We start from the raw sequence: 27,829 nt of genomic DNA on the forward strand, positions 1-27,829 counted from the left end.
TAATCTGCTCTCCAGGCAGGATGAAGCTCCTGCACTTGCTCAGACAAGTCATGTTCTCCAAGGCATGCTGAGGATCTGAAATTGCTGTTCCTTCCGCTGGGGTGCCCTGTCCCCCACTATCTCACTGTCGTCCCCACCCCTCTTTTTGATCTTAAAAACTCAGCTCTGGTCTTGGCCCCGCCAGAAGTCTTCCCTATCCGCAGAGTTGAGATGAAGTGTCCTGTTGCTGGGCTCTGTAACCCCTGGTTCTCCTGACACTGCTGCAGTGTGTGTGTGTGTGTGTGTGTGTGTGTGTGTGTGTGTAGTCATCTCCACTCTGAACCCTGGATCTTTTACATAAAAGATTTTCAATAATGTTGAAAATAATGATGAGTGAGTGGGTGGCTATGTACAAACACACTTAGTTCTTCCACACTCCGTAAAAATCTTCTTGCCCCTCTCCCAAACCAAAATTCTCTCTCTCCTCCTCTAGTTGCTGAACTTTCCCCCTGAAGCCCGGATCCTCTCTTACTTCCCTGCTGAAAAGCTCTTTCTGAGGCCAGTGACGCAACAGTGCCCATCCCAGAGGCCTCTCCCCACGTGCGCTCCTTGTTGCCTTTGGCCTGCTGACTTTCCTCTCCGTCACGTGTCTGTCTCCCCCCTTGGCATCTGTGACTTTGCGGCTTCCGGCTTCCAGTTTCTCCTCCTCCCTGTGTGCCCACTCTTTGCAGCTCCCTTTTTTCTGCCCACCCCTTACTGTGGGTGTTCCCCTGGGGCTTTGTATCCAGCCTGCAAGCTCTCCCCAGGTGCCCACGCCCAGGGCTTTGAACTGTTGTCTCTAGGCTCCCACCTCCAATCTACGTCTCTCCCTCCGCCCCATCCCCAGGCTGCCGACCTGCCTGTTGCAGCCTCTTGCCAGGTGCCTGCTCATTGCTATTCCAGTCACCCCAGCTGCACGTTCTTATAGCGGAACTCACCACCCGCTCTGTATCCTTCTTCCTTCTCTCTCTGACCACCAGCTGTTTTTGCATCCGTGCCCCTTTGTCTCCTAGGGACCACTTTTCGGAGCTTTGCCCTGGCCTTCCATCGTCATCTCCAGCTTTCTGCCGTGGTTCCAAAACCTCAGTTGCATAATCCTGTTGCTTCTACTTCTATATCTTTTCCCTTGTTTCCCTCTTTTTCGTCTTCACTGCTCCAAGGGAGACCCTTAATGCTCTTTTTATGGAAGAGTGTTCAGGAAATTCCTCCCAGATTTGCCTCCCTAAAGTACAGTGAGGCCACACCACGTGGAGGGGATGCTGAGATCCTATAAATTCCCGCCTCTGCAGGTTTTCACCTTGGTAGTCAAAATCCGCCATAGAGCCCCCACCCATCTTGGTCGCTGCACCTCCCAGTGTCCCCGTCACATGACCAGCTCCAGCTCCACTGGGTGCTGTGTATTTCCCAGATGCCTCCTGGGCGTCTGGAGTTCATGCCTTGAAAGCATTTCCCTCCTTTAAGTGCTATTTTAGGGACTGCTTCTCCTTGAAGGCTTTCTCAGTCCCTTCACTGGCTGTATTCTTGCCCCCTTTTGGAACCCAGCAGCATTTTGCATGGGTCTCAGTTTCTTCCTGTGCTAGAACCCATACCATCATCACCATCGTCAGTATCATCATAACGTCACTTCTTGGGTTCTTTCTGGGTGTCGAAGACAGTGCTAATCACTTTCACTGTGTTTTATCATTTAATTTGTCGTGAACTCATTTAGGTGTGTACTGTTTTTGAGAGTAATAGCTTCCTAAATTCCTTCCTAAATTCCCAGAGCTAGAGACAAAAATCCTAATCCAGTCTGAGTGCCATTATAGCCTTGGGGTTGAGATGCCCCCCTGAGACCAGACTCTCTGGGTTCAAATCCAAGTTTGTTCTTACTCTGCAGCTCTTGGCAAGTTACTTAACCTTCGTGTCTACCGTTTCCACAACTGTAGAACGAGGATGATCGTTACAGTACTTCCCTCACTCCGTAAGCTATCTAGCACCTAAGAAGTTTCAGTAATCCTGTCTGTTATCCTCATCGCCTCTCCTCTCTGGCCCAAGTTCATGCCCTTGCCCGTGGCTCTAGACACTTGCATGCTTTTCTAACCCCACTCGGCCCAGCACGATCGTGAGCTCCTTGAGGCTAAGAGCTCGCCCTCTTCCTCTCTTTGGGTTTTCTTCAGTGGCCAGAACAAGTGCTCATTAAGGACTTGCGTTGGATTCGTTGAATGCCCTCAGTTCTTTGAAATAAGGCTAAAACTGGATTGTCTCCAGGCCTGGAATTAGGGGAGACCTACTTTGTCTCACCTGTTACCCACATGTTACCGGTGTCCCCCTAAACTGATAGCAGTGTAATAAGGGCAAGTATTTTCTGCTTGTGAATATTCACATGAAAAGGACACTTGTTAAAAACATTTTAAAAAACATATAGTTGAGAGAACAGTAACTTCCACAAATCCCCAAATCTATTTCTAAAGGCTGCCCCTCTCTGCCCACCCAGTTCCATTCTGCAGTCTTCTTCAGTCTCCTTAGGTTTTTCCTCCTGTGTTAAATACAAATAAAAGACCACATAATACCTCCAGATAAAGATATAATATCGAGAAATACACACAAAATATAATTATTTTAAAAGTCCTTAAAACTTTTTCAGCCTTCAGTTTTGTTGGGAAAGTGCATTTAATTTAATTCATTTTGTTTTTGGTAACAGCTTTACTGAGATACAATTCACATACCGTACAACTCACCTATTAAAAGTATACAAATCAATGATTTTTAGTATATTCACAGAGTTTTGTGACTATCACCACAATCAATTTTAGAGTATTTTTGTGAATTCAAAAAGAAACCGTGTACCGCTTAGCTGTCACCTCCAAATTCCCCCATATCCCTCACCCCTGAGCAACCACTCATCAGCTTTGTCTCTGTAGATTTGCCTATTCTGGACGTTTCGTGGAAATGGACTCATGCGTGCTTTAAGTGACTAGCTTCTTTCACTTAGCGTGATGTTCTCCAGGTTCATCCATGTTCCCTCCTTTCCGCTGTATGTACATACCACATTTTGTTTATCCATTTGTCAACTGATGGACATTTAGGGTTGTGTTGACTTTTCCACTCTTATGAATAATGCTGCTGTGAACATTTGTAAGCAAGTTCTTGTATGGTCATCTATTTTCTTGTTTGTTAAAATCAGCTTCATTGAGATATAGTGCACATACCATACAAGTCACCCATTAAAAGTGTACACCCCAAAGGTGTTTAGTGTCTTCACAGACGTGTCGCCATCACCACAGTCAATTTAGAACATTTTCATCGCCTCAAACAGACACGCTGTGCCCTCTAGCACTCACTCTTCTATTTCCTGATGACCCTCAGCCCTAAGCAGCCACTGATCTACTCTCTGTCTGTGTAGATTGGCCTATTATGGACATTTCATATAAATAGAGGGGAAGTACATTTTTGAAAGAAAACTTGTTAGAGCTTTATTAAGAATAGAACTTTGAATCCAATTCTTGATAACTTTGTATTCAGCCTCCTTGAAATGTCTAAGAAATTCTCTTTTCAGTAAATTTTTTCCCAAGTGGGATCTCGTCCCTCTTCCTCAGCAAGCTCGTTCCTGGGGACAGGCTTGAGGAGACGGGCTTGGCTCCCCCGCTTTGAGGCGTCCCTCAGGAAGGGCTCTGAGGACAGGGTCTGCCGTCTGTGGTCACGTGGACTTCTGTGTGACAAGCTGGGGCTCTCTGCGCTCATTCTCATTCGTAGGAGTGAGCATGCAGTGCGATCATTAATCCTCCTTCAGAACAGACCAGATCCAGTGAGGGTTCCTGATGAGGTCTTGCAAGTTTCCTGGGAAATCCAGTTCAAGGCACGTTCCCTGGAGCTGAGACCAGCGCATCCTGTTTCCACGTCCTGTTTGTGGCAGGGCTGTGGGCTGGGGAGGGGAATACCTCTTCTTTCCCGTGGGGAACGCGCATGTGTTCCCCGGAGCCAGGGAGCAGTGCGGAGGCGTGTCCTTCAGAATAGCCCCCAAGTCGGTTCTGCCCGGTTCAGGAGGATGTGTCCTGCTGTCTGCCCACTGCCCTCCCAGGAGAGGGAGGTGGGCGCCCGTGGCCTGCTGGAGCAGCACCACCGAGAGAGCCAGAGGTGACTCGGGCTGCTGCTGTGTGGTCCTTCCAGCTGCCAGGGACAGAAGAACCAGCTTAGGTTTCAGAAAATCAATGGGCTGTACCAAGAGCTAGGTGTTAGTGTATATATTATGTATTCCTCTGCTTTAATCAATTTACTGATAGCCACCTGCCAAGGCCATGGGCACGAGGGCGAGGTCACTCTCTGGGTGGGGGGTGGCTGGAGCTGTCAGTGTGCTCCCCTCTGTGGTTGGTCCTGTGTGTCTCGTCACCCCTCTGGGCTCAGCTCTGTCACACGGTGATGAGTTTGAGCCACGTGCTCTCCAAGGGTCCTTCTCACCTGGGCCCACTTTGCTTTTCCAACCCAGTCCAAAGCATGCCCCGCGCCCACCAATTTTGTGTGGCCTGTCCGCATATGCTGCTGTGCTGTCGCCGGCGTCGGCTTTGGTGTTGGACAGAGCCTGAGCCTGAATTTCAGCTCTGCTTGCAGTGGGATTTAAGTTCTCTAAGCCTCAGGTTTCTAATGGATAAAAGACGCACAATAAAAGCGCTTTCTGGGGGTGGTGGTGTGAAATGCCCAGCACGGAGCCTGGTGTATGAGGGGGGCTCAGACTTCTCTGGTTCTCTCCCCGCTGTGCCCTCTGTAATGTAGGGCGCTGCCCGTGGCAATGGCGGGGTGTCTGTGGTTTTCATCCTCCATCTCATTAGATGGTCCAGACACAGAGCTCGTCAGTGGCCATGGCCACTTAATATGCCACTCCCACAGGAGCTTTCCTTTCCCTTCAGTGCCCCAAAGAGGGGAGGCTAGGACACAGCCACCATTGTCACAGAGCCCCCGTGGTCGCCACGTGCTGAAGTCTGCGTTTGTGTGGGCGGATCTGTGTCACACACGTGTGTGTTCCATCGCACAGCGTGGCTGAGGGGCTCGGCATTCCAGAATGCAGGGGCTTGGGTGGGAGCAGCTGTGCCAGGATTCTCCATCTCAGCTGTTGCCCTCTGAAAACGCTGTTGCCCTGAACTCTGTCTGGTGAGGGAGCCCCAGCTGACCCAGCCCCAGCCTGAGTCCGTGCGCCTGGGCTGCATCCTTCTTGGTGACAGGCCGTGTGTGACTGCTGGGGATGGGTGACGCTGCCAGGGAGGAGTTAGTGTGCGAAAGTGGCTGCTGTTTATTCTCTCCCCTGCAGGAGAGGTGAACAGAACGCTGCGCCAGGGAGGAGGGCGGGCGTGGGAGGGAGGCAATCCGTGAATAAAGAGCATCCCCATCCTGGCAGGAAAAAGGGAAGACCCACACCTACCACTTCTGTGTATAAATCCTTCCAACGACACTGTAATCTAGGGGCAGCCCGTGGCCTAGTGGTTAAGTCCTGTGCACTCCGCTGTGGCGGCCCAGGTTCGGTTCCCGGGTGCAGACCTACACCACTCGTCAGCCGTGCTGTGGTGGCGACCCTCACACAAAATAGAGGAGGATTGGCACAGATGTTAGCTCAGGGTGCATCTTCCTCAAAAACAACCAAACAAACAAAAACTATAATATAAGTGGTAGTTTGCAGTTAAGGAAACTGAGGGTTAGAAAGAGTCAACGACGTACGAGATCAAGATCACAAACCTCGGGCGAGGCGGAGGTGGAATTCCAGTCTAGATCTGTTTATCTGACCACAGCCAGGCCAGACGCCACCACGAGGACCATACGAGGACCGACGCACTTAGGAAAGACCAGTGATGGGCTGGGCGGCTAATGCAGTTTAATTGAATAAGTGTTTTTCACATTTCTGCTGTGTGGATGAATAGGCTGGGCCCTGGAAGAGGTTGGGAAGGTAGCTGTCTCTTACAACCGGAAGAGGACGTGACAAAATGATGTAATACTGTGTGAGTACAAGGCAGGCGGAGGGGCAGGGTACCCCCTGGAGGACAGACGCAGGGCCGTGGACCACGTACATGGGGTTATCAGTAAGGGTTCTGTTGGAGGCACAGATGTTAGGATAACATTATCGTAGGTTTTGACCTCATGGGTTTGTGGGGCTGGTTGCACAGCCCAGGTGAGGCTGTCCCCCTCTGTGGCCGAGGACGCAGCCTGAAGTCGGTGGGACTTGCATTTGGGGAACAAAGGATGCAGGAAAGTGGGGCAAGAAGGATGAACTGCCACCTCCGAGGATGGGCTGAAGCCCGCGTCTCTCACCACCTCCGAGCAGGCCTCCAGCTTTGACAGCGCAGGGAGCCTGCAGGGGCGCTGGCGTCCTTCCTCGAGAGCTAAAGCAGCCACAGGCCCAGGACTCGGAGACCCTGAGGGGGAGGCCAGCAGGAATGCGATGCTGCGAGCCCAGCTGCTGCCCATGCCACGTAGAGACCCAGGGGACATGATGACGTGTCAGCCACGACAGGGCCTCGTGCCCTGCGTTGACCTTGAGACATAGAAAGAAAAGGGCTCCTCTCTCCTGCTTTCCGCATCGCAGGGGAAATGTCTCCTGCAGCTCACGCTGCCCCAGGACTGTGCGGGGAAGGGAATTCTGGGACACGTAATCCAGCCAAGCTCGGCTGACACTGCAGATCCACTATGGGTTCCCAAAGGAGTGAGCACCAGAGGGATGACTTTCTAGGCAAAAACAGAGGGGAAAGGAATTCCAGGCAGAAGCAAGGATGTGCAAAGGTGTGCGAGCCCAGACCTTCGGGAGCGGAGCCCAGAGGCCAGCTGGTGGGAGCAGTTCAGGAGTCGCCTGCTGGTGGGTTCGTGTGTTAGAAGGACGACTGTCAGTGTGAGGAGGTGGGACTGGTGCCCCAGGAGGCAGGGCAGGAGGCCAGTGACAGAGGGGAGAGGTCCTGCAGGTCTGCACCTTGTCAGAGCCTGTCTTTATTGTGCTTCCACTTTTGAAATTCGTTCATCCCCTGGCCACTTCCCTCATCCGGTCCTTAAGCAGTGTCTCCTGCGTGCCAGGCTCGGGGGCTGGATACGTGGCAGTCAAGACTGAAACCGGCCCCCAACCTCTTGTCTAAAAGCTTTGTCTCAGTTAAACGTGACACTCAGGATGACGCTTGCAGAATATTGGCTGCTTGTTTTATCTTCCTGTAATCCGTATTCTTTCCTGAAAATCTTGTAGTCATCCTGCTTACGAGGTTTCGAGGTGTTGGAGTAGAAGATACAAGGCGGGACTGCAGAAGGAAGGAGGGGGAATGTGTTCCTGGTCTCTGCTGAGTTAAACCAGTGGTTCCGAGCATGTCCATACATCAGTTAGCTGGAGAGCTCATTGAAAAGACAGACCCTCAGCCCCGCCCAGGCCCAGTGAATTGGCTTCCTCAGTTTCCCAAGAGGCCCTCAGGCAGGCGGCTTGGTTTCATGAATCCTGCCCTAACCCGTTCTTGTCAGTCAGATAGAAGCTCTCTGCTTCTGCTCTACGTCTCAACCACTGTTGGAACTGGAGACCACTCAGCTGATGCTGGTGGAGGTCATGTCTCGTCCTGGTGACCCCGGCAGTGCTGCCTGGTGTCCGAGTCATCTCTAGAAGGTGCTGGTGTGTCACTTGAGATAAAGCCGCAGAATCAGAAGGGGGAGGATGTGAAGCAATCCCAGAGCAAAGTGAGTCTGGCCAGCGGGATTACAGAGCCCAGGGAGCCGCTTAGCGGTGCGCATGTGGAGGGCACATGGATGTGACAAAGGAGATGTGTGGGAATTTAAAAATGAGACCTGAATGGTGACGGATGCCATCCAGACTTGTTGTGCTGATGATTTCGCAATATATACAAATATCGAATCACTGTCTTGTATCCCAGAAACTAACATAATGTTGTATGTCAGTTATACCTCGGTAAAAAAAAAAAATGAGATATGAGAAGACAGGAAAACTCAAGCTCCCGTTTTCTTAGTATTTGTAACATCTAAAAAATTTCCGCCGGCGGTGTCTGAAGGAATTAAAAGTGAAATAAACAAAAGGCTGAAGTGGCTACGGCAGGACTCGCCATGGAAAGGACCCAGTCCTTCGTGCCACCCGCCAGGAGAAGTAGGGCAGGCTAGGGGCACCCGCAGCCCTGTCCAGGCGGGTGGCTGGTCACCGTGCCTCCAGCCTGTGACCAGTGAGGCGAGGAAGGGCCCTCCACGCCCACAGCTCCTCCACTTTGGCTTCCAGAGGCGGCTTCGCCAACTCGCCTGCTCCCCTGAGAGCAGCTGACAAGAAGGGCTGGCAGTCCCGGCCCCACGTCCCTCCCCGGCGTGGCCAGTGTGGCTTGGGCGACGGTGAATGGGAGCCGCTGTTTGCTTCCACTGAGAAAGTTCTGACCCGCTTCCGGAGCCGTCGCCGTGGAAACAGACGAGGAGATAATTGAATGGAGCCTCTTTTTCTCTCCTCTCCCCTCTCTTCCCCTTTCCCGACCCCGAGACTCAGGCTGGGAGGGGCCTGCTCTTTGCAGCCTGGCTTTCTCCGCAGGTCCATGCAAATCTGATAAGAGTATCAGAGGCCAGTTTTCCGTACTGTGCCAGCCTCTGCTGGGATAAGTTACCCCGTACGCATCCCGTACCGGTCGGAGTGGCAGTCCATCTTCACAGCCGTTCTCGAGCTGGGGCCGGTGTTGTGCATACTGATAACCAAGAGGCCTTCCAGAGGCACACAGGTGCTTCCCTGTTGATCCAGCTGGTCTCAAATCTCAGCCACACTTCCTTACGGAAAAGCCTTTCTTGGACCACGTCTGTATTACACAGATGCAATAAATTATTATTATTATTTTTGTGAGGAAGATCAGCCCTGAGCTAACATCTGTTGCCAATCCTCCTCTTTTTGCTGAGGAAGATTGGCCCTGGGCTAACATCCGTGCCCATCTTCCTCTACTTTATATGTGGGACACCTGCCACAGCGTGGCTTGATAAGCAGTGCATGGGTCTGCACCGGGGACCTGAACCCGTGAACCCTGGGCCGCTGAAGTGGAGTGCGAGAACCTAACCACTATGCTGCCGGGCTGGCCCAAGACTTTTCCTTTTTTAACACCCTAATTTGTATGCCTGTTGAGTAAACATCTGAAGAGCTTGACCTGGGGCTGTGGACTCCAGTGGCCAAGTCACAAACTTTAATTACATTTTCAGTGCCAATAATCAGAGAAAATGCACACCGTGTTGGTTTTGGTCTCACAGGATTGTGCTGGCCCTGTGACTTCAGTAAGGCTCTTGCCTTCATGAGTCTGGTGGTTTAGTGGGAAGAACATTAGTCTGGGTGTCAGAAGAGATGAGTTTAAGCCCCAGCTCTGTGACTTAGAATTGGACAGGTCACTTCCATGAACACTCTAGGCCCCAGTCTCTTCATCTGTATAATGGGGCTATTTCTTTTCAGGGGCCCTGTAAGCCTGAAATACGATGAGATATATATGAAAGTACTTGGTAAACCCAGACCAAAGCTTTATAGAAGTTGGTCCTTTTTACTTCTTAACCACTGAATCTGTTAGGATTATATTTAGTCTCATGTAACTGAAACCTGACTGCTGCAGTGTTGAGGCAAATGGGGGCATTTTTTTTTCATGTAGCAAGGAGTCTGGAGGTAGATATTCCCAGGCTGGCACAGCTGCCCGAGGAATTATTTCCTCTCCACACCATTCTCGGTATGTGACTTTCCTCCTTCTGATAAAGTGACAAATGTTGGGGCATTGTGTCCATGTTTCAGGCAGGATCCAAGGGGAAGGGCAAAGGGCGAAAAACACATGAAATTGAGTCAGTCCTTTTCATTTTGAAAGTAGCAGCTTTCCCAGAAACACCCTGCTGTCAATTCCAGTTGTATCTTCTTGGGCAGAGGCTGACACCTGGCCTCTGCGTGCTGTAAGGGTACATGGGGAGGGGAGTGTTTTAATGGGGTACACTGCCACCCAAACAAAATCAGGGTGCTTTTAGTAGGAAAGAAGATGAGCCTGGGTGTTGAAGTGGGAGTCGACTGGCCTTGCCTGCTGTAACTACTCACTCAGCCATTCGTCTTGCAGCGTGTCAATATAATCTGCGCAGTTATTGTAAACCACGTGTGCATGTTCCTCATCAAGCTGTATGGGGCTTCCTTATGTCTACCAAACAAGACCATCGTTGGTTGTTTTTATTTGAGACTGATCAGTTACTGATGCCTTTTTCTATGGACCTACATACAAAATAATGTTATCTACTCTCTAGTATGTTATGGGAATGTTCTGAAGATTAGTTACCAAATCTGAAGGAATTGGGAAGGCGTTTATCACTTCTCAGAGCTGAGATGTGTGCCGTTGCTTTCGGGTGATGTATGAGCATCAAAGCTGGCATCCACGCAGCAAGTTTTAACAACTTAGTTCAGACTCACAGAGGCCGCAAATGAGAATAATACGGCCCAAATGGAAGAGAGAAGAACACTGAGAGGCTTTTGGAAACGTCGGAGGATGGTTGTCCGCCACCCCAGATTTGATTCTCGCTGAGTCCGGGCACGTTCGGCTCTGCACTTCCGCACTTTGTAGTCCTGGCCTGAGTGAACTGTGGCCCCGACACGACCAGGCCAGGGGCCTCTGCTGTGGAGAGATGGCTTTTGGCTGCCTTTTCAGGCATGAAACTCTTCTACTTCTGCCTCGTCAACTTTCGGTACAAGTGACCAGTTGGTGAATAAAAGGACACAAATGTCTTTCAATGCACCTTTGTGAAGATTTTCAGATTCAACAGAGGTGGAGCCTGTTCTTGGCCTGGCGAGCTTGTTGGCCACCCCCGAGGTGCCAGAGGACCAACCCCTTCCACGTTGGGAAACTGAAGTGCGTTTTGAGAAGGACTAAGAGAGGCTTGACTCCATAGGAGCTGGTTGAAAGAAAAGGCAGCAATCATAACTGCTAGCTTCTTGTTGTAGCTTAGCGTGTGCATGCATGTTATAAATACCCGATAAGTCATAATTCACTGAAACCTATAGAAAACCTACGTGATCGTAATATTGTCGTCTCCATTTTGCATAGCCGGAAACTGGGATTCGGCGGGACTAAGTGACTTGTACAGAGTCACGAGTTAGTAAGTGGTGGAGCTGGGCTTTGAGCACTGGTGGACGGAGTCCAGAACCCGCATTGTGAGCCATTGTGCTTGGCGGCTTCCCGGGGAGCGGGCCTTAGGAGACACTTGAGATAATGTCGTTCACGTGCGTCTGCCCGTCCGTCTCTGCGTTGACGTCATGATCAGTGATTGGTGTGTGTTTTTTTAATTCTAAGAAAAACATGGATTGCTTTTGTAAAGTGTAATTGAGAAAGTGAAAGAGGAATCACTGTGTCAATCCTAACTATTTGAGGGAAGTTAATGTAAAAAAAAAAAAAAAAGGAGATAGGCTTGATTGGCGCAGAGAAGATCACGTTTCAGTACCTGGGTCTTCCATGTACCTAGTATAATTAGCAGGGATTGAAGGATGACAAAAATGGTTGTCATTAGAAGTAAAGCTGCATACTTAGATTGGCTGTATCTTTCTCTCTGTATTTTTCTGAATACGAGACTCCTTTTGAGACATCTTGCGTGGAAGGAATAGACTCACGTACAGTGATTCTGATGGCTGTTTTAAACCAAAGATAATATAAAAGAGGGGTGGGCCAAAAAAATTTTCATGTCTGGAAATTTCTAACTTTTTAAATGTCTTTTCAGCGTTTTTCAAGTGTGAGAATTTGATTTGTGTGGCAGGAGTTCCTCTTCAAATCGGAATTAAAGATTGGATGGTAATCTTCTTTTGAGACACCATCCACACTTAATTGCCATTTCTTTTGGAGAGCTAATATTACACGATTGGTGGACCCAAACCCTTGCCCATGATAAGCGTCTGTATTGAAAAGCTACTCAACGTCAACAAAAAATTACTTAGTATACGCTGTTATATGCAATAAGCTAAATTGGTGTCGTTCTTACTCCTTAAGGAAGACAATAGGATCTAAGCCAATGGGAATAACATTATGCTGAAAAAAATGGATAAAGAGCTGTTGACATCATGTTCAATCATTGTGGGTTTTTTTAAAACTCTGAGAAAAACATGAATTGCTTGTACAAAGTGTGATTGAGAAGAAGAAGAGGAATTATTATGTCCATCCAAATTATCTGAGGGATGTTAATGCTAAAAAAATGAAACGGAGAAACCTTGGAGATTTAGAAACTGCTGGAGTCTGGAGTAGGGGTGCGCAGTGGGGCAATGCTTGGTGGAATGAGGATGATGGAGTCCAGTGCAGAGACCAAGAACATGCATCTTTTTGGGGCTGCGCTGAGAGATAGTTCCAGAGGTCACATCTATTGGGAACTGGAGTGCCAGGCAGTGTGCTAAGCTGTGCATTCATGGTCTCATGTAATTCTCCTAACAACCCATCAAGGAAGGCACGGTTCTTATCGTCACCACTTCACATAGAAAAGAAAGCACGGCTTAGATTGGTGGCTGTGCTGTCACAAGCCCTGGCCTCGGATTCAGTGCGTCAGACACCCGCCTTGATCATTTATGAAGGTGACCTTGTAACAAAAAGCCAGAAAGTACCAGCTGGGAATAGACTGTGAAATGAAAGAAAAAGCCCGTATGGGGAGTGTTTTGACCAGAGTGACAAAATGTCACCAACGTTGTCATTGATACTGAATATTCAGGGAATTCGAACAATACGCCAGATTTTTGGCAGTAGAATTGCTTTCAATACCGGCCAGTGAGTTTGCAAGCTAAATTCTCTCTTGGGTGTGAAATCCAGCAGCTCTTGGCTGGGAGGGGACCATCTAAGGTAAAGCCAGAGAGGCGCGGAGGGCGCAGAATTGAAGGTGGTGCTCGCTCCCTGCACCTGCCCTATGCTGTGAGAGTGAGCATCTCCCCCTCTGTGGACCTGCTGTGTCTCTGGTGCCTCCTCCTCGTCCTGGCCCTGTGGCTGGGGCAGGGGTGACCCTGGAATTTTTACGGCAGACTGTACATAGTGGGAACAGAATTTTGTTTCATATTAATTTCTATTAAATAGAGGACATAAGCTCCTGTGATGAAAAATACCTTTCATACCCAAAGGATATTAAGAAATATCAAATTAAAGAATTACCTATTTTACACAACATAATTTGTCACTAGATATGCAAAGCGTGAATATCAGTAGTTATATTTAGAAAGGCGTCAAGAAAAAGAAAATGTAACAACTGAAAAGCCCCCAACCCTTTACTGTCTTCTTTCCCCTGTGCACGTACAATTCAGTAGCCCAGATGTCTCGGTCCGTTTTCTGCATCTTGAAGAAAACGCTGGAGCTTAGGGGACTGCCTTGGCGGGCCTGGGATGATGCAGGAAAAGACCCAGACACAGCAAAGGCCCTGACTCAAAATTTAGCAGGAAAGAAACTCACGGAGAAGTGTATTTCCGGAGACTCAAGATAAAGGAAGCTTAAAAATCTCTTAAGTATAGGTTTTCCAGTAACATATAACACATGTTCCTTTCTTAGAAGTCAGGTTTTATATTTTCTTATTGTTTTGTTTGGTTGTAATGAAGTTTCTAGACCGTCCACCAAAACAAAGACACGAAGTCTGTTTTAGGAAGTCCTTTATGCTTGGGCATTCCTTCTGCTTTTCCCGTTGCCAGACGAAGTGTGTAACGACGAGATAGAGTTGTCTTTGCCTGGTGGTACCTTGGACTATTCGTTTATAAATAGACATAAGAAGAAAAATGAGTTTCAGCCAAATTATGAGGCCCCCTTTCCTTTGACAAGCAGACAAGAGGATCATGCAGCAGCAACACAACCAAATCCTGAGAAATGTTTCTGAAATACTTAGTTCTGATAAACCCAGAGACCATGTTCAGATTTGGTGTTGAAAACAATGCCCCATCTTCACAAGCTCTTCTGAGTATCACTCCAGTAACTTACTCAAGAACGAGGCCAGTGTGTAACGTCATATGAATTTCTCTTAGGTAAATGAGAAACAGTGTGGTGAAGTGGACGAGGCATTGGACTCAGAGTCCGAGATGTGCCTTCTAAACTCTGTGATGTCCCTGCCTAGCTCTGTGTCCTTGGGCAAGGTGGAGTTCCATACGAATGTAAAGGATTTCATTTGGACCTGTTAGTTTCTCTTTCCCTGTGGTCTTATGAGCATCTCAGCTGTGACGCAGTAAACTCAGTAGAAAAGAAAATAGAGCAACTGAGAATTTACCCTGTATGGTGTTTGAGGCAGCAGTGTAATTTGTGTAAAATCGATTTTCATATTATTCTAGCCCAAAAGGTAAAAGCATACTCTCCTGGTTTTCCTTCTCCTGCTGACCACTGCTCCTAAGTCCATTGCCTGCTTCATCTTCATCTTCAATCCACAAATTGGATTGTCCCTGAGCTCAGCCTTCATCCAGCTCCTCTTGATTGCCTTCAGTTGGTCTCCTAGCTTTAAATATGCGAGTGACTTCCAGGGTCTTATCTCGGGGCCTCCCCGACTCCCCTGGACTCGCACTCGTCCAGCTCTCTCCTTCGCATCTCCACAGGGATGTTCAGTAAGCACGTCAAACCTGACGTGACCAGCTCAGACCTCCTACTTCCCTCCTCTGTCCTTTCCCCACCCAGAATTCCTCGTTGGGGGGAGTGCATGTCATGCCAGCTCATCGTTGACGTCTCTGCTCAACTGTCACCTCTTCAGAGAGGCCTTCTCTGTCCGTGTCATCTGAAATTCTCCCCAGTTCTGGATCTGCTCCCCGCCAAGCTTCTCTCCTCCCGCCTCCCAGCTCCAAGAGAGGGATCTTACCCGTCGTGTTCACCACTGTCTTCTGAGCGCCCCGGAGGGTGCCGGACTCAGAATGGGGGCTGAAGAAATATTTACTGAATGGAAGAAAGAATGAATGAACGAATGGGTAAAAATGAAAGAACGAAGCAATTTAACAAAGAATTTGCTAAAGACTGAGGAGGGGTGGAAGGAGTTAGTTAAGTCCTGGGGATGTTGTCCCTTCAACTGGTGTTTTGATCTAATTTACAAATTCCTTATGAATTTTCATAAGTGCATTTGGCCTTCAGGGAGGGCTAAAGTTGTTTAGGGATCTTGAAGAAAAATATTGACACTTAAGCAGTTTTGGGGTCTAATAGTAGTGGTGCTTGATGAAAAGGTACTTAGTAAGATTGAGTTCAGAGACTTTAAATGTGAAGCTTGATGATTATCAAATGCTTAGATTTTCAAAGTGCAGCAGAATGTTAATTATTGCTTCCTAGTCATCGAAATCCGTGCGGAAGTTCCCGTCCTCTTTACCCTGTTGACAACAAAAGTGGTGGATGGAAAAGGGCTGACAGACCTCCTTCCAGCTCTGCTGACTTCAGGCCCGCGGCGTCTGGCCGTGTCACCGGGAGGCCTCTTTGGACTTGACTTCTGAGCATTAATTTCCTTCACGAGGAGATCAGTAAAAATGACTCCTTCCACCTGCTGCCGTCCACATTTGGAATTTGGTTCCATCATTGATTTTTGCTCCTGCTGGATGAGTTTTATAATCAATCTCCAGGAGAAGGGAGACGGCATTTCGCATCGCTGTCCTGCCGGCTTCTGTTGGCAGAGACAGTTCCCTGCCTCCAAATTAAACTTCGTGCGGTGTCATTTTCCCCCTTTGTACGTTGATGAGTTGGGGAGCCTCCTGCCTATGAAACACTGGCTTGCTGTTTTTGGCCCAGTGTCTAGATTGTGAACTGGTGAAATTTTAAAGCGAAAATCCCCACTGGCCACAGCAAGGTGAATAAAGAAGCTACAGTGCCATCTGCCGACGACCTCGGGAAGTGCAGGCGATGGCGAGGACGTGCACCTCTTATGTGATCAAAAGCTCGACAGTGCAGATCTGAGGCTTAATTATTCCAAATGTGTGATCATATGAAGAGAGTAGAAAAGAAATAATGAAAAGGTTGTAAGCCAGCATCTTATAGAGGAAAATACAATTGTATTCTGTGATAACCGTGTAATCGCGAGAATTTACCTTTTTCTGCAGTGTGGGTTCTAGAGTATTTTTATGGTATTAGACATTCCCATTTGGCAGAATGAATGAAAAATGGGTTGGAAAAATTGAAATGAGGCTTCGAATTTTTCAAGAATAGGATTGACACAGTTTTACCCAGATAGCGAGAGGCAGACATATATTGAAAAGACAGCGGGGCCAGTGGTCCGGGGTGCCTGGTCTAGCTCTTGGTTGATCTCTAACCAGCTGTGGAACCTTGGGCCCCTTCTGTAACTTCTGGACACCGTAGTTTCCTGTAAAACTGGGATTGGATTAAATGGTCGGTAAAACCCCTTACAACTTGATAAGGTGTATTATTCTAAATCAGCAGAGGACTAAAGAAAAAGTCATGTTTCTTTAGACTGTTTTCCCATGAAAATATTTCTTTTAGAAAGAGTAAAAGTTCACATACATCTTTTTAGTTTCTTCCATAGTTAAGTAATTTATCAAGAGTTAGTAATATTTGGGATATTTGGTCCTTAGCAATTAGGTCAAGACTTTCCCAGTCTTTAGAGCGAGTTTAAAAATAAACGTGGCGCTTCCTTTGCTGTGAGTGGATCATCTGCAGAGAGCCTGGTGACTGGGCTCGTAGATCATGGCCAGTAGAAGTATCGTAGACTGATGCTTACTACCATGGCTGTGAGCTGAAAATGCAGCAGAGTACAATTTAAAAAACAAAATTTAAGAATCCAAACCTTACCTGAAATATTATTGTTGAAAGATTTTCTACCTTGATCCCCAGCCAACTAGCCCACTCTCCGGGCTGCTGTCTGCTGCCATTTTGCTTTGCCCGTACTTCCGTGGCCCCGAGCACCTTGCGTGTGCTGCGGCTGCTCCTGCTCATCCTCTCCGTCCTCATCCTCATCCTTTCCCGGGAGGAGAACTGATCCTAGAAGCTACACCTTGGCTAGATTTGACGATGAGGTGGCTTTCCTTCCATTTTCTGTGTTCACAGCATCGTGGGAAGGGGAAATAACCAGACTGAAGACCTACCTCTTGTCCTCAGCAACTGAGACATCTCCCCTGTGTCCTGTTCTTAGCTCCTCCTCTGTCCCCTCATGACACTAGTGGTCTGTCAGATTGTCGTACTGGTCAAAAACACTTCTCTTGGACTTGGGGTGTGACGCTGCGTACGAGGTGGGCCTTCTAGTCTCAAATGGCAGCCAGGGGTCAGCTAACATCAGTGCAACCGTCATGGAGAGAGGTGGCTTGTCAGAGGGGGCTCTGCGTGAGGGAAAGCCCCTTCCCCTTCTCTCTGGTCACCTTAAGTTCTAGAGGTCCTTTTTCCCTGCGAGGTAGGCAGAACATCACTGTTCAGTGGCTCGGGTGTTCTGTTTCTCTTCCTCTGATGTTTTCAGTGTAATTCAGTTCTGGCCTCCGACCTCTGTCTTCCCATGCGTTCTCACACTAAAGAGGGTTCTGCCAGGTGCCTGCATCCTCCTTGGCAGAGGACCTTGTAGTGAAGATTCAGGTGTAACCCCCGAGTGTCCGTGCTTCTCTTCTGCTGCGGTCTCTTCTTCCTGCTTTTCCTTGTCAGCATCTCAAGGACACTGAACTTGCGCTCTAGGCTCTGGACCCACCTAATGAATGATTATGCTCCATGCTCTACCCTTCCCTCCTTAAGAAAACCAATTTTAACTTTCTTTGGTTTCCTTGCCTTGTGACTTGAGTTGGTGTCTGTCTATGTATTTTCTGGAGAAATGCTTACTGAACTGGTTTGGGGCTGTGTTCACATTTCAGGTTATTCGGGTTCATCTGTATCGGCAGTCACAAACTGGCAGCCAGAGTAGGGTTGGGTGTGGGCTGAATCTGGTGCCTAGACATGTATTGATTGACTTGGATACATTTTTAAAAACATTGAATTATTTGCCATCACTTAAAAATGTGGCACTCTCATAAAAAAAGGCAGGTTTCTGGCTTCTCTTTGAACATTGGAAGATCTAGCAAAGTGGGCAGTGCACTTGCCAACTGTCAGCCACCGACTGGAGGAGCTACATCCTGGCTGTCCCTCTGTTTGGGGGGAACCTTGTGTTGCTTGGAGGTCCCTCTTATTTTTCCTAGAGCTGACCGATAACTCAGTCTGCTGGCCCGAGTGGCATTTGTGGTGCTGGGTCTGTATTTTCAATATTATTTGCCTTCTCTTTCCCACTTACCCAAGAGACTTCTCAATGGCAGTCACATAACGTGTAGTTAATCGTTCACAGAAATGGAAGGTCCTTCATCGATCACCCAGTGAAGTCCGTTCCCTCCGTTTAATACAGATCTTACCCCGGAGTGAGTCTTTAATAAATGTTGACAAACGGCACACCAGTGTGTTTCTAGAAAGGCGGCAGATGGCAAGAGAAGGCCATTGGTAAATATCCTCTAAATATTGGCTCTGCCAAGTAGTATTCATGCTGGGTCAGACTAGTTAGGGGTCAGACTAGTTTCAGTTCTCAAGTGAAGGCAAGGCCCCCCTGGTAATCAGACTTGTTTTTCTTTTCTAGGAACCCTCTTCATAAGTCAAACTCGGAAGACGGCTCTGTAGGTTAGTACCACTCCTCTTATTTTAACTATTTAAAATTATTTTCTTTTACTACTTTATAGAACCCATAAATGTGTAAAAATACAAGAACCACCAAGAATCCTTCCACCCAGCAATAAACACTGTTAAGAGTTTGATGTACAACTTTCCTCTCTTTTTTTTCTGTATTTGTGTGAAAACATAATTTGGATCATATTCTACATATTATAATTTTTTTCAGTTGAATATGTCCTGAGCATTTTCCCCTATGACTGAGTATTCTTTACAGTAAAATTCTTAAGCCTGCATATTATCCCACTATATTGGATGTACCATAATTTAATCAACCAGTCTCTTCTTTGCTGGACGTTTAAGTGTTTTCAGTTTTCTCTCTATCACAGAGAAATGATGCTACCGTAAAAATCCTGAGCCTATCCCTGGTCACGTCCCTTATATATATAATGTAATTTAAATATAAAATTCATATATATTAAATTATTGAGGTCATATTGGCTTACAACATTCTGTAAATTTCAGGTGTACATCACTATAGATCAGTTTCTGTATAGACTGTATCACGTTCACCACCAATAGTCCAGTTTTTATCCATCATCATACATATGTGCCCCTTTACCCCTTTCTCCCTCCCCCATGCCCTCCTCCTCTAGTAATGAGTAATCTGTTCTCCTTATCTATGTATTTGTTTATCTTCCACATATAAGCGAAATCATACAATGTTTGTCTTTCTCTGTCTGACTTATTTTGCTTAGCATAATACCCTCAAGGTCCATCTATTTTGTCAGAAATGGCACAATTTTTTTGTTTTTTAATGGCTGAGTAGTGTTCCCTTGTGTGTATATATATATATATATATATATATATATATGTATATACCACATCTTCTTTATTCGTTCATCTGTTGATGGACACTTGGGTTGCTTCCACATCTTGGCTATTGTGAATAATGCAGCCATGAACCTAGGGGTGCATGTATCTTTTTGAATTACTGTTTCATGTTCTTTGGATAAATACCCAATGGTGGAATAGCTGGATCATAAGGTATTTCTATTTTTAATTTTTTGAGGAATCTCCATACTGTTTTCCATAGTGGCTGTACAAGTTTGTTTGCCTTCCCACCAGCAGTGAATGAGGGTTCCCTTTTCTCCACATCCTCGCCATTAAGGTGTTATATATTTTATATTTCCTTGATTATAAAATCCACTCTTGATTGAGCAACATCTTCTCTGTTTGGGTCAGGGGAGCCTGACAAAGTAATCGTGATTAGGAGCATAAGAGCTCAAATCAGGCATTTGGATTTGGATTTGAATCTACTAACTTAGTAGTTACGACCTTGAGCAAGTCACTTGCCTTTCTAAGCCTCGATTTTCTCATCCACTAAATGGGAATGAGAATACATCATATGTATCACTGCTGAGTATTTATCCAAAGAACATAAACATATGAATGCGTAAAGATACATGCACCCCTATGTTCACTGCAGCATTATTCACAATAGCCAAGACTTGGAAGCAACCTAGTTGGCTATTAAGGGACGAATGGATAAAGAAGATGTGGTCTCTATACACAATGGAATACTACTCAGCCATAAGAAATGATGAATCTGGCCATTTGTGACAACATGGATGGACCTTGAGAGTATTATGCTAAGCAAAATAAGTCTGAGGGAGAAAGTCAATACTGTATGATCTCACTCATAAATAGAAGATAAAAACAACAACAAACAAACACATAGAGACAGAGATTGGATTGGTGGTTACTGGAGGGGAAAGGGAGAGCGAAGAAGGCGAAAGGGATGATTAGGCACGTGTGTGGTGATGGATTGTAATTAGTCTTTGGGTGGTGAGCATGATGTAGTCTACACAGAAGTCAAAATATAATGATGTACACTTGAAATTTATATGTTATAAACCAATATTACTACAATAAAAAGAATACATCATATGTTCATTATGAGTATTAAATGAGATATAACGTTAGAGAGCAAAGTGTCTGGATATAGCAAGTGCTGAATAAATGTTACTATTTGTTTTCTAAGCTGCACCTCCATTTCAGAAACATTAACGTGGGAGGAGTGAGTACAGCTTACAGTCAAAGAATACATTCTGTTCCCTGATTGCCCGAGAGAAGAGTTGAGTTAGTCATAATCCTGCTTCTGCTTTAACCTTTCCTGGCTGATATTCGCTGCAGTTTAGCCCAAAGGCAGCAGGCGCCTTCGAGATTCTGAGTATATGGGCAGTCTCAGGCTGGCCGGCTCTGGTTTCATTCCCATAGCTCTGGGGGTTGTCAGAACTTAAATGAGGGCATCCTGTTTTGACAAATGTGCCCTCTCTAGCCTGGGGGCACTGTGGACGGGTTCCCACATGCCTGCTTCATGCACCATCGCCTGGCACCACCCGTCTAGACTGTGGAAACCAAGAGTGCATCTCTCTGCTGGGACCTGTTTGCAGTGGCTGTGCAGCAACCAGACGCCACGGCTGTGGGTGTGCCACATCTGCGTGAGCGCAGATATCGCTGCCGCTCCCTCATTTTATTTTTCAGGAATAAAGGACTACGCTATCCTTTCACGTTATGTGCTCTCTTCCTTTCCCTTTGCTTTTTAAAAGGTATTACATGTTATTGATGATCAGAACCCTGCCAGACATTAAAAATGTCTAGCTATGGCAGGGAGTTTGTTTCCACTTGAAAGTCACCCAGAACAGTCTGGGGAGGATGGGAGGCAGGAGGGGGACCCAGTTGGGAGATGTCACAGCAAGATAGCAGGCTGCTTTTCTTGTCGTTGTGCCCTGAGTGAGCGATAGGCAGGTCACCAGGTGCCTGAATGCCAGAGAGGTGGAGATGGTGCTATAGCTAGGCCCATGCAAACTCCACACCTGCGAGAAACAGGGTGGGTCAACCCCACAGACACGTGGAACCAGCTCTGTGACCGCTGTGCACAGGACATGCCAACCATCCTGTGCTCTTCATAAATCTGGGATAACAGAAATAAATCGAGGGTAGACCAACAACAGGAAGAACAACAAAACAAAGTGAACTTTTCAAAGTATCCTATTTGTGGCTTAGTTGAAATAATTGTGGCTGAGACCAAAGGGGAGAAAATATCCCACAAGACAAGGCAGAATTAGAAATACTAGTTAAACAAACATCAAAGTGAATATAAGAATACATGTTTTGTCTGCCTTTTTGATGTTTCTTTATTTCTCATCTTACCCCTCCTGCACCATTTCTTGCTACTAGGAAATTTGCATTTCTTTTAAACAACTCTATAGGCATCTCCAAGTCTTTCACAAACTGAAAGAGAGAAACTGTCTTCCTGTGAAATCAAAGTATTTTTACAAGCTTTGAATTATAAGGAAGAGGCTACTTTTGTTATTAATGAATTTATGGCTTGTGCCTTTTTTTTTCTTTTTTAAAGGAAAAGGAGATTGGAAGAAGAAAAATAAGTACTTCTGGCAGAACTTCCGAAAGAACCAGAAAGGAATAATGAGACAGACTTCAAAAGGTACTGTCACACGACTGGCAGACCGTAGGTCCTTTTGGCTCAAAAATACGAAGAAGCCTGTGCTGCTCACTTAAGTGGGTGCTGCAAGTTAGAATAACTCATTGCACGTGCCCATAAAGTGCTCAACTTTTCTGACGTTCCTAGCGCTCCTTTAAGACTTTGTCCCAGTGGGGTGTTTTTTTTTTTAAGTCAAATAAAACAAACTGGGAAAAGTTGGCAGGCCTTTCATTTCCTAGATGCGACAGCAAAGACCGAACCTTTAGGTTTCTCAGTCACCCCAACCTCAGGAAGATCTTTACTCAACAAGATCTAACCTAAAAGGGTCTGGGAAGTTTTGGTGTTTGTTCGTTTTGGACCCTCCCTGCTACACTGCCACTCGGGGCCTTTGCGATCTTCGGAACTTCTGATGCTTCTCTGTGGCAGGGGCGGTGATGGGGTTGTCGGCCTTGGAAACTCTGTCTAACGGTCTGACATCATGGGAATCTGCCCGGCTGCTTTGTGGAGGGAGTCTCGCCCTACCCTTGGCCCTGTCTTTTGTTGTTGTTTATATAGTAAGTAAATATGTCAGCCCTTTGAGGCTCAGTTATACAATTTATGCTTCCTCGGCATTCAGAGAAGGAATGGAAACAACGCTGCTTCCAGATTCCAGTCGGGCTGAATCAGGTTATCATTAGAGGAAAGTTTTTTGTCGCTCGTCAGTGACACTACTGGATTTCTTTCACGAAATCTGAGTGTCCTGCCCTGTTCAAAATGCTTCTCCAGCTACTCATACACACGGAAATGAGAAAAGTGGACGCGGCAATAGATACACCAGGAGCACGCCTGGGTTCCTCAGCAACGCTCAGTGGGGTAATGTTGTTACGTTGTCCTGCTTTGAAGGAGTTATTTGTAAACATTCCCAGTTTTTCCTCTTGGTACACACCCAGGATCACTTGTGATTCAAAACAAACCTTCTAAGAAAGGCTTACGTGGAGGGAGAGAAAAGGAGAAAGAGAGAGAGAGAAAGGAATGGAGGGATAGAGGGAGGAAGCCAACAGGTGACCAGATCACGTGGATTTTTTTAAAAAAACCCAACCACCGTCCCCCCACCCCCCCATCACCCTCTGCACCACTGGAGGTGACACAGATGGTACAATGAATCGAAGCTGCAGGCTTCTCCCTCACCCAGCACACACTATTATTCTTCCCCTACAAGGAGATGTGTGGCCAAGGAACTTGAGTGGTATTTCTGGACTGATGGATTACAAAATGGAAATGAGGTAGGGAAACACAGGGGAACATGAATCCTAAGGTAGGTCCTGACTGAAATGTGTTCCTGCAAGTCTGCAACCAGACTCTTGCCCTCTCACGCCAAGGGCCGATGAAGCCACAGCTGAGCATCCTAATGACACTGAAGCTAGTAGGGCATGTGTGGGGAAGACAGGGCAGAAGGAGAAAGAGGAGGGGCTGGAATGAGGGCTTATTCCCAGTATGCGAATCACAGCCCACTTTCGCTGACCAAAGGCCTTCACAGCCCACAGGCTGCCCACAGACACGCAACCTAACGGGGCTCATATAGATTAGAGGCGACAGCGATCTGTTTGGTTGGTAGGAAAACACTTTCAAAGGATCCTAATAGCGGAATTCTCTTTTCCTCTGCTATTCTAAGTTGGAAGTTGAGGTCCACTCACAGTTTGGAAACATTTATGACAATGGTACTTTCAGATATGTACATATATACTACCTTCCTTCCAGTGAGCTCTAAAGGCTTCACACCTGTGATTTTATTTACTTGTGCTCATCCTCTGAGGCACAACAGTCGAATAGCATAGTAGGAATCTAGGTTGCACCAGGCTGTAGGTTTGTTCCGCAGCTGACTCCGTAATGTTGCCTTTCTCTGTCACGGCAGACGGTTCCCTCCCACTCCTCTGCAGAAATATTTTCTTCTCGTTCATATTTCAAGTGGAAGGACACAGAGAACCCTCAGCCAGAGGAGCCTTGTTATGCTTGTCTGCTCAAGCTGGGTCTTTACATTAGGTCTCTGCCTGACCTCTAACTCCAAACTCCCCATCAACTTTCTTCCAAAACTCCTCTTAGACCCTCCAGCACAAAAGCTTGGATCATTTGGAAGGATTTGTTTCTTTGGTAACATCCATATGTTCCTGGAGCCTGTTTCTCAATAAGACGGGTCCATTGGCTTCCTAAAAAGCATCCCATTACTGCTCCTCTTACCCCATCAGTAATGCACGACGCCAGACAGTGCCCCTGAGTAGCATCTTTCTCTAGCCCTAGATGACAATTTCAAGATTGGCATTCTGTTTTATCTTTCTTGTTTTCCCTCCTGATGTTCTTCGTCTTCAATCTCTAGGAGAAGATGTGGGTTATGTTGCAAGCGAGATAACCATGAGTGATGAGGAACGGATTCAGCTGATGATGATGGTCAAGGAGAAGATGATCACCATTGAAGAAGCTCTCGCTAGGGTAAGAGTGCAGATGCTTGGTTTACATTTGTAAGGACTTGACCTCCTTATGTTTAAAAATGGTTGGGGGCTGTTATAGACTGGATGTTAGTGTCACCCCCGCCCAGATTCATATGTTAAATCCTAGTGCCCAATATGATGTTATTTGGATGTGGGGCTTTGAGAGGTGATTAGGTCATGAGGGCAGAACCCTGATGAATAGGATGAGTGACCTTTTAAAAGAGACCCCAGAGAGCTCCCTTGCCCCTTCTGCCATGTGAGGACACAGTGAGAAGATGGCCATCTGTGAACTGGGAAGTGGCCCTCGCCAGGCACTAACTCTGCCAGAACCATTGATCTCAGATTTCCAAGCCTCCAGAACTATGAGGAATTTCCCAGTCTCTGGTATCCTGTTACAGCAGCTCCAGCAGACTAAGATGGGGGCATCAAGGGGTATAGGAATATATTATTTAAAATAGTATTTGGGTGATATTTCGGTCATCATCAGATACCCTTGTTGTCACATAAAATATTTATTCCATTCTATTTACTTGATACAAGCATTCCACACTGTGAGGTAAAATTTCCATATTCAGTGGATACGTGGGTGAATGCAGGGCAAATATTTTTGAGCTGTGGACCACTTCAATAAGGAAAAGGATGCTCTGGATGCCATTGCAGAATTTACAAGCCTTGTACAAAGATTGAGAAGAATGTAATCAATGATAAAGAATTATTAAAGAAAAACCAAAGAAAAATTAAATATCTTAACAAACATTATAAACATCAGTTCTATAAATGTCTTCACAAACTAAACTTTGAATAATCTAAAGGTTAAGCTTTAGATGTACTGTAAAATTTTGCTTACTTTCACTTCTAAGTAGATATTAATTACAGTTTATTATATCATACTTTTTGCTTTAAGTTTAATTAGGCATTAAAAGAAGCCTAATAAATCTTTAGGACACTGAAGTAGCATTTATGATCGTGAAATAGCGATTATTCAGAGATTTCCTGCTTCGTTGTCACCTAACAAACTGACTGATTGATTTTGGATTTTCACTTTGAACCGTTGGTTCAGCACTGTGTAGACAAGTTATAAATTAGGCAGGTTTAGAAACTAATGAAAACTTTCAAGTCGCTAAGGAACCATTGCATTAGTTATGACTTGAGCATCAAGTAGAATCTTGAAGATCTGAAACCTTGAAAGGTTGACAAGCATACTGAACTTAATTTAGTATATACCTGACTCTAAAAGTTTAATTTGTTGCCGAGACAATGTTGCAAAAAAAAAAAAAAAAAGGTCTTGAGGGGAGGGAGGTGGGACTGGGTTTAGTAGGAGATCTTAGGGTCAGGGGCCACCTCCAGATGTGCATCTGCCAACTTCTGTTGCTCTGCCGATTTGGAGAAGTGGAAGTGGTCTTGGCCTCCAGCATCTCTGGTGGACCACGGGGGTACTGGGGCAGTGGTGGAGCAGGTGACAAGTGGCATTCTCCTGTCTGTGCTGCTGATCACCTAGCTTGCACCTTCACCCTCAGCCTGATCTAACTGCTCCACTGTGCCTTCAGCCACCCCTCCTGGCTACCAGCTGAGAAAATACATTTTCTCTCCGGTTCCATTCCTCGAACATACCATAGCATTCGGGAAACATCCGATTGAGTTCCTAGAAAAATGCGTGTGAGAAATATGGGCCTGTATTTAGTTTCACCAGAGGGGGGCGAGACATTGACTTGCCTTCCGGGGAGCGATGCTGCTGCACTGCATTTTGTAAAAATGAAGATCCAATTGCAAATGTCTATAGTCTTCTGACACCTGTGTTTGGGAAGAGGGTTGTGTATGATGTGCCTAATCCGGTTTTCTTGGAGCAGAAGGAAACATTAAAAAGTGGCCTTCACATAGGCCCTGTTAGGTAGCACGTTGCTGTAACTGAAAAAGAAGCAAAAGAATACTTTCAAAGTTGGGGAGAGAAACATTTGTGTGAAGCTCTTTCTGAGCCCATCAGTTTAACAGCTGGCCATTGTTGAGGTGGACAGGAGATCAGAAGTCGTCTCCACGAGAAGGTGGCACAGCTTTAGGCAGATTTGATTGGAGGTTTTAGCCATCCACCCTGTCTGATGCCAGGTTGGTTGCCTTTTTTTGCCTAGCTTCAGACGCAAGGACAGAGCTCATCAAGAGATCAAGAATATATTCTATAAGGCAATCTGGAAACAGATAGAAGAAAAAAAATGGTGACCTTCTCCAAAGTTTACTAGATTCTGCACACAAGGATGGGCGTCCTTTGACGGATGATGAAGGAGCGGGGAAGCTTGTTGGTCTATTCTTGGCAGGGCAGCAAACGTCCTCAACTGCTAGTGTGTTGATGGGCTGCTTTTTGGCCAGAGATAAAACACTTCAAGGAATATGTTATTTAGAGCAGAAAACAGTCTGTGGAAAGGAATCTGTCTCCTTGAACTCATGACCAGATCAAAGATCTGAAGTTACTTGATCACTGTATAAAGGAGACCGTGAGACCTTGACTTCCTATAATGGCTGTGATGGGAATGGCCTCAGCTCTGCAGACTGTGATAGATGCTCTTTCCTCCGGGACATCAGGTGTGTGTTTCTCCCACTATCAGTCAGAGACTTCAAGACCCCTGAGTAGAATGTCTAGGCTTTAGTCTTGACAGGACAAGCCAGCACTAGGAGAGAAGTTTGCCTATGTGCCATTTGGAGCTGGTTGCATCCTCCACTGCATCCTTGTATTGGGAAGAATTTTGCCTATGTTCAGATGAAGAAAAGTTGGTCTACTCTACTTTGTGTGGATGAATTTGATCTCACTGATGGATATTTTCCCTCTGTGAAGGATACAGCCATGATTCACATCCTTGGAAACCCAGTTATTGATACAAAGGTCAAAATGAAAAAGGCTGCAAGGAACTATATGTGGAACACCACTGGCAGTGGCAAAAGCGTTTGAAGAGAATGGAGTTTACAGCTCTCTAATTTTTTTTTGAGTGTGTAATTTAAAAAGACAGCAGCTCAACTTATGATTTTTTTTTTTTTTTTTTGGTGAGAAAGATTAGCCCTGAGCTAACATCTGTTGCCAGTCCTCCTCTTTTTGCTGAGGAAGATTGGCCCTGGGCTAACATCCATGCCCATCATCCTCTACTTTATATGAGATGCCACCACAGCATGGCTTGATGAGCAGTGCATAGCTCCGTGCCCAGGATCCGAACCTGCGAACCCCGGGGCCGCCAGAGTGGAGAGCGTGAACTTAACCGCTACGCCACTGGGCCGGTCCCTCAACTTATGATTTTTATCTTTTTTTTTTTTTTTTTGTGAGGAGATCAGCCCTGTGCTAACATCCGCCAATCCTCCTCTTTTTTTGCTGAGGAAGA

General features: G+C 46.4%; 1 protein-coding gene and 1 pseudogene across 1 annotated transcript in view; both read left to right on the forward strand.

Annotated features, from left to right (window-relative positions):
* Nucleotides 1-27,829, forward strand: part of SASH1 (SAM and SH3 domain containing 1) — a 178,859-nt gene that overhangs the window by 87,176 nt on the left and 63,854 nt on the right. Inside the window, exons 5-7 of the mRNA XM_058534247.1 lie at nt 18,478-18,518; nt 21,928-22,014; nt 24,362-24,474. Of these exons, the coding sequence (XP_058390230.1) occupies nt 18,478-18,518; nt 21,928-22,014; nt 24,362-24,474 (241 nt within the window). The remainder of the gene's footprint in view (nt 1-18,477; nt 18,519-21,927; nt 22,015-24,361; nt 24,475-27,829) is intronic.
* LOC131399741 (lanosterol 14-alpha demethylase-like) lies at nt 25,744-27,465 on the forward strand (annotated as a pseudogene).

Source organism: Diceros bicornis, chromosome 39, assembly GCF_020826845.1.
Source record: "Diceros bicornis minor isolate mBicDic1 chromosome 39, mDicBic1.mat.cur, whole genome shotgun sequence".
NCBI classification, from domain to species: Eukaryota; Metazoa; Chordata; class Mammalia; order Perissodactyla; family Rhinocerotidae; genus Diceros; species Diceros bicornis.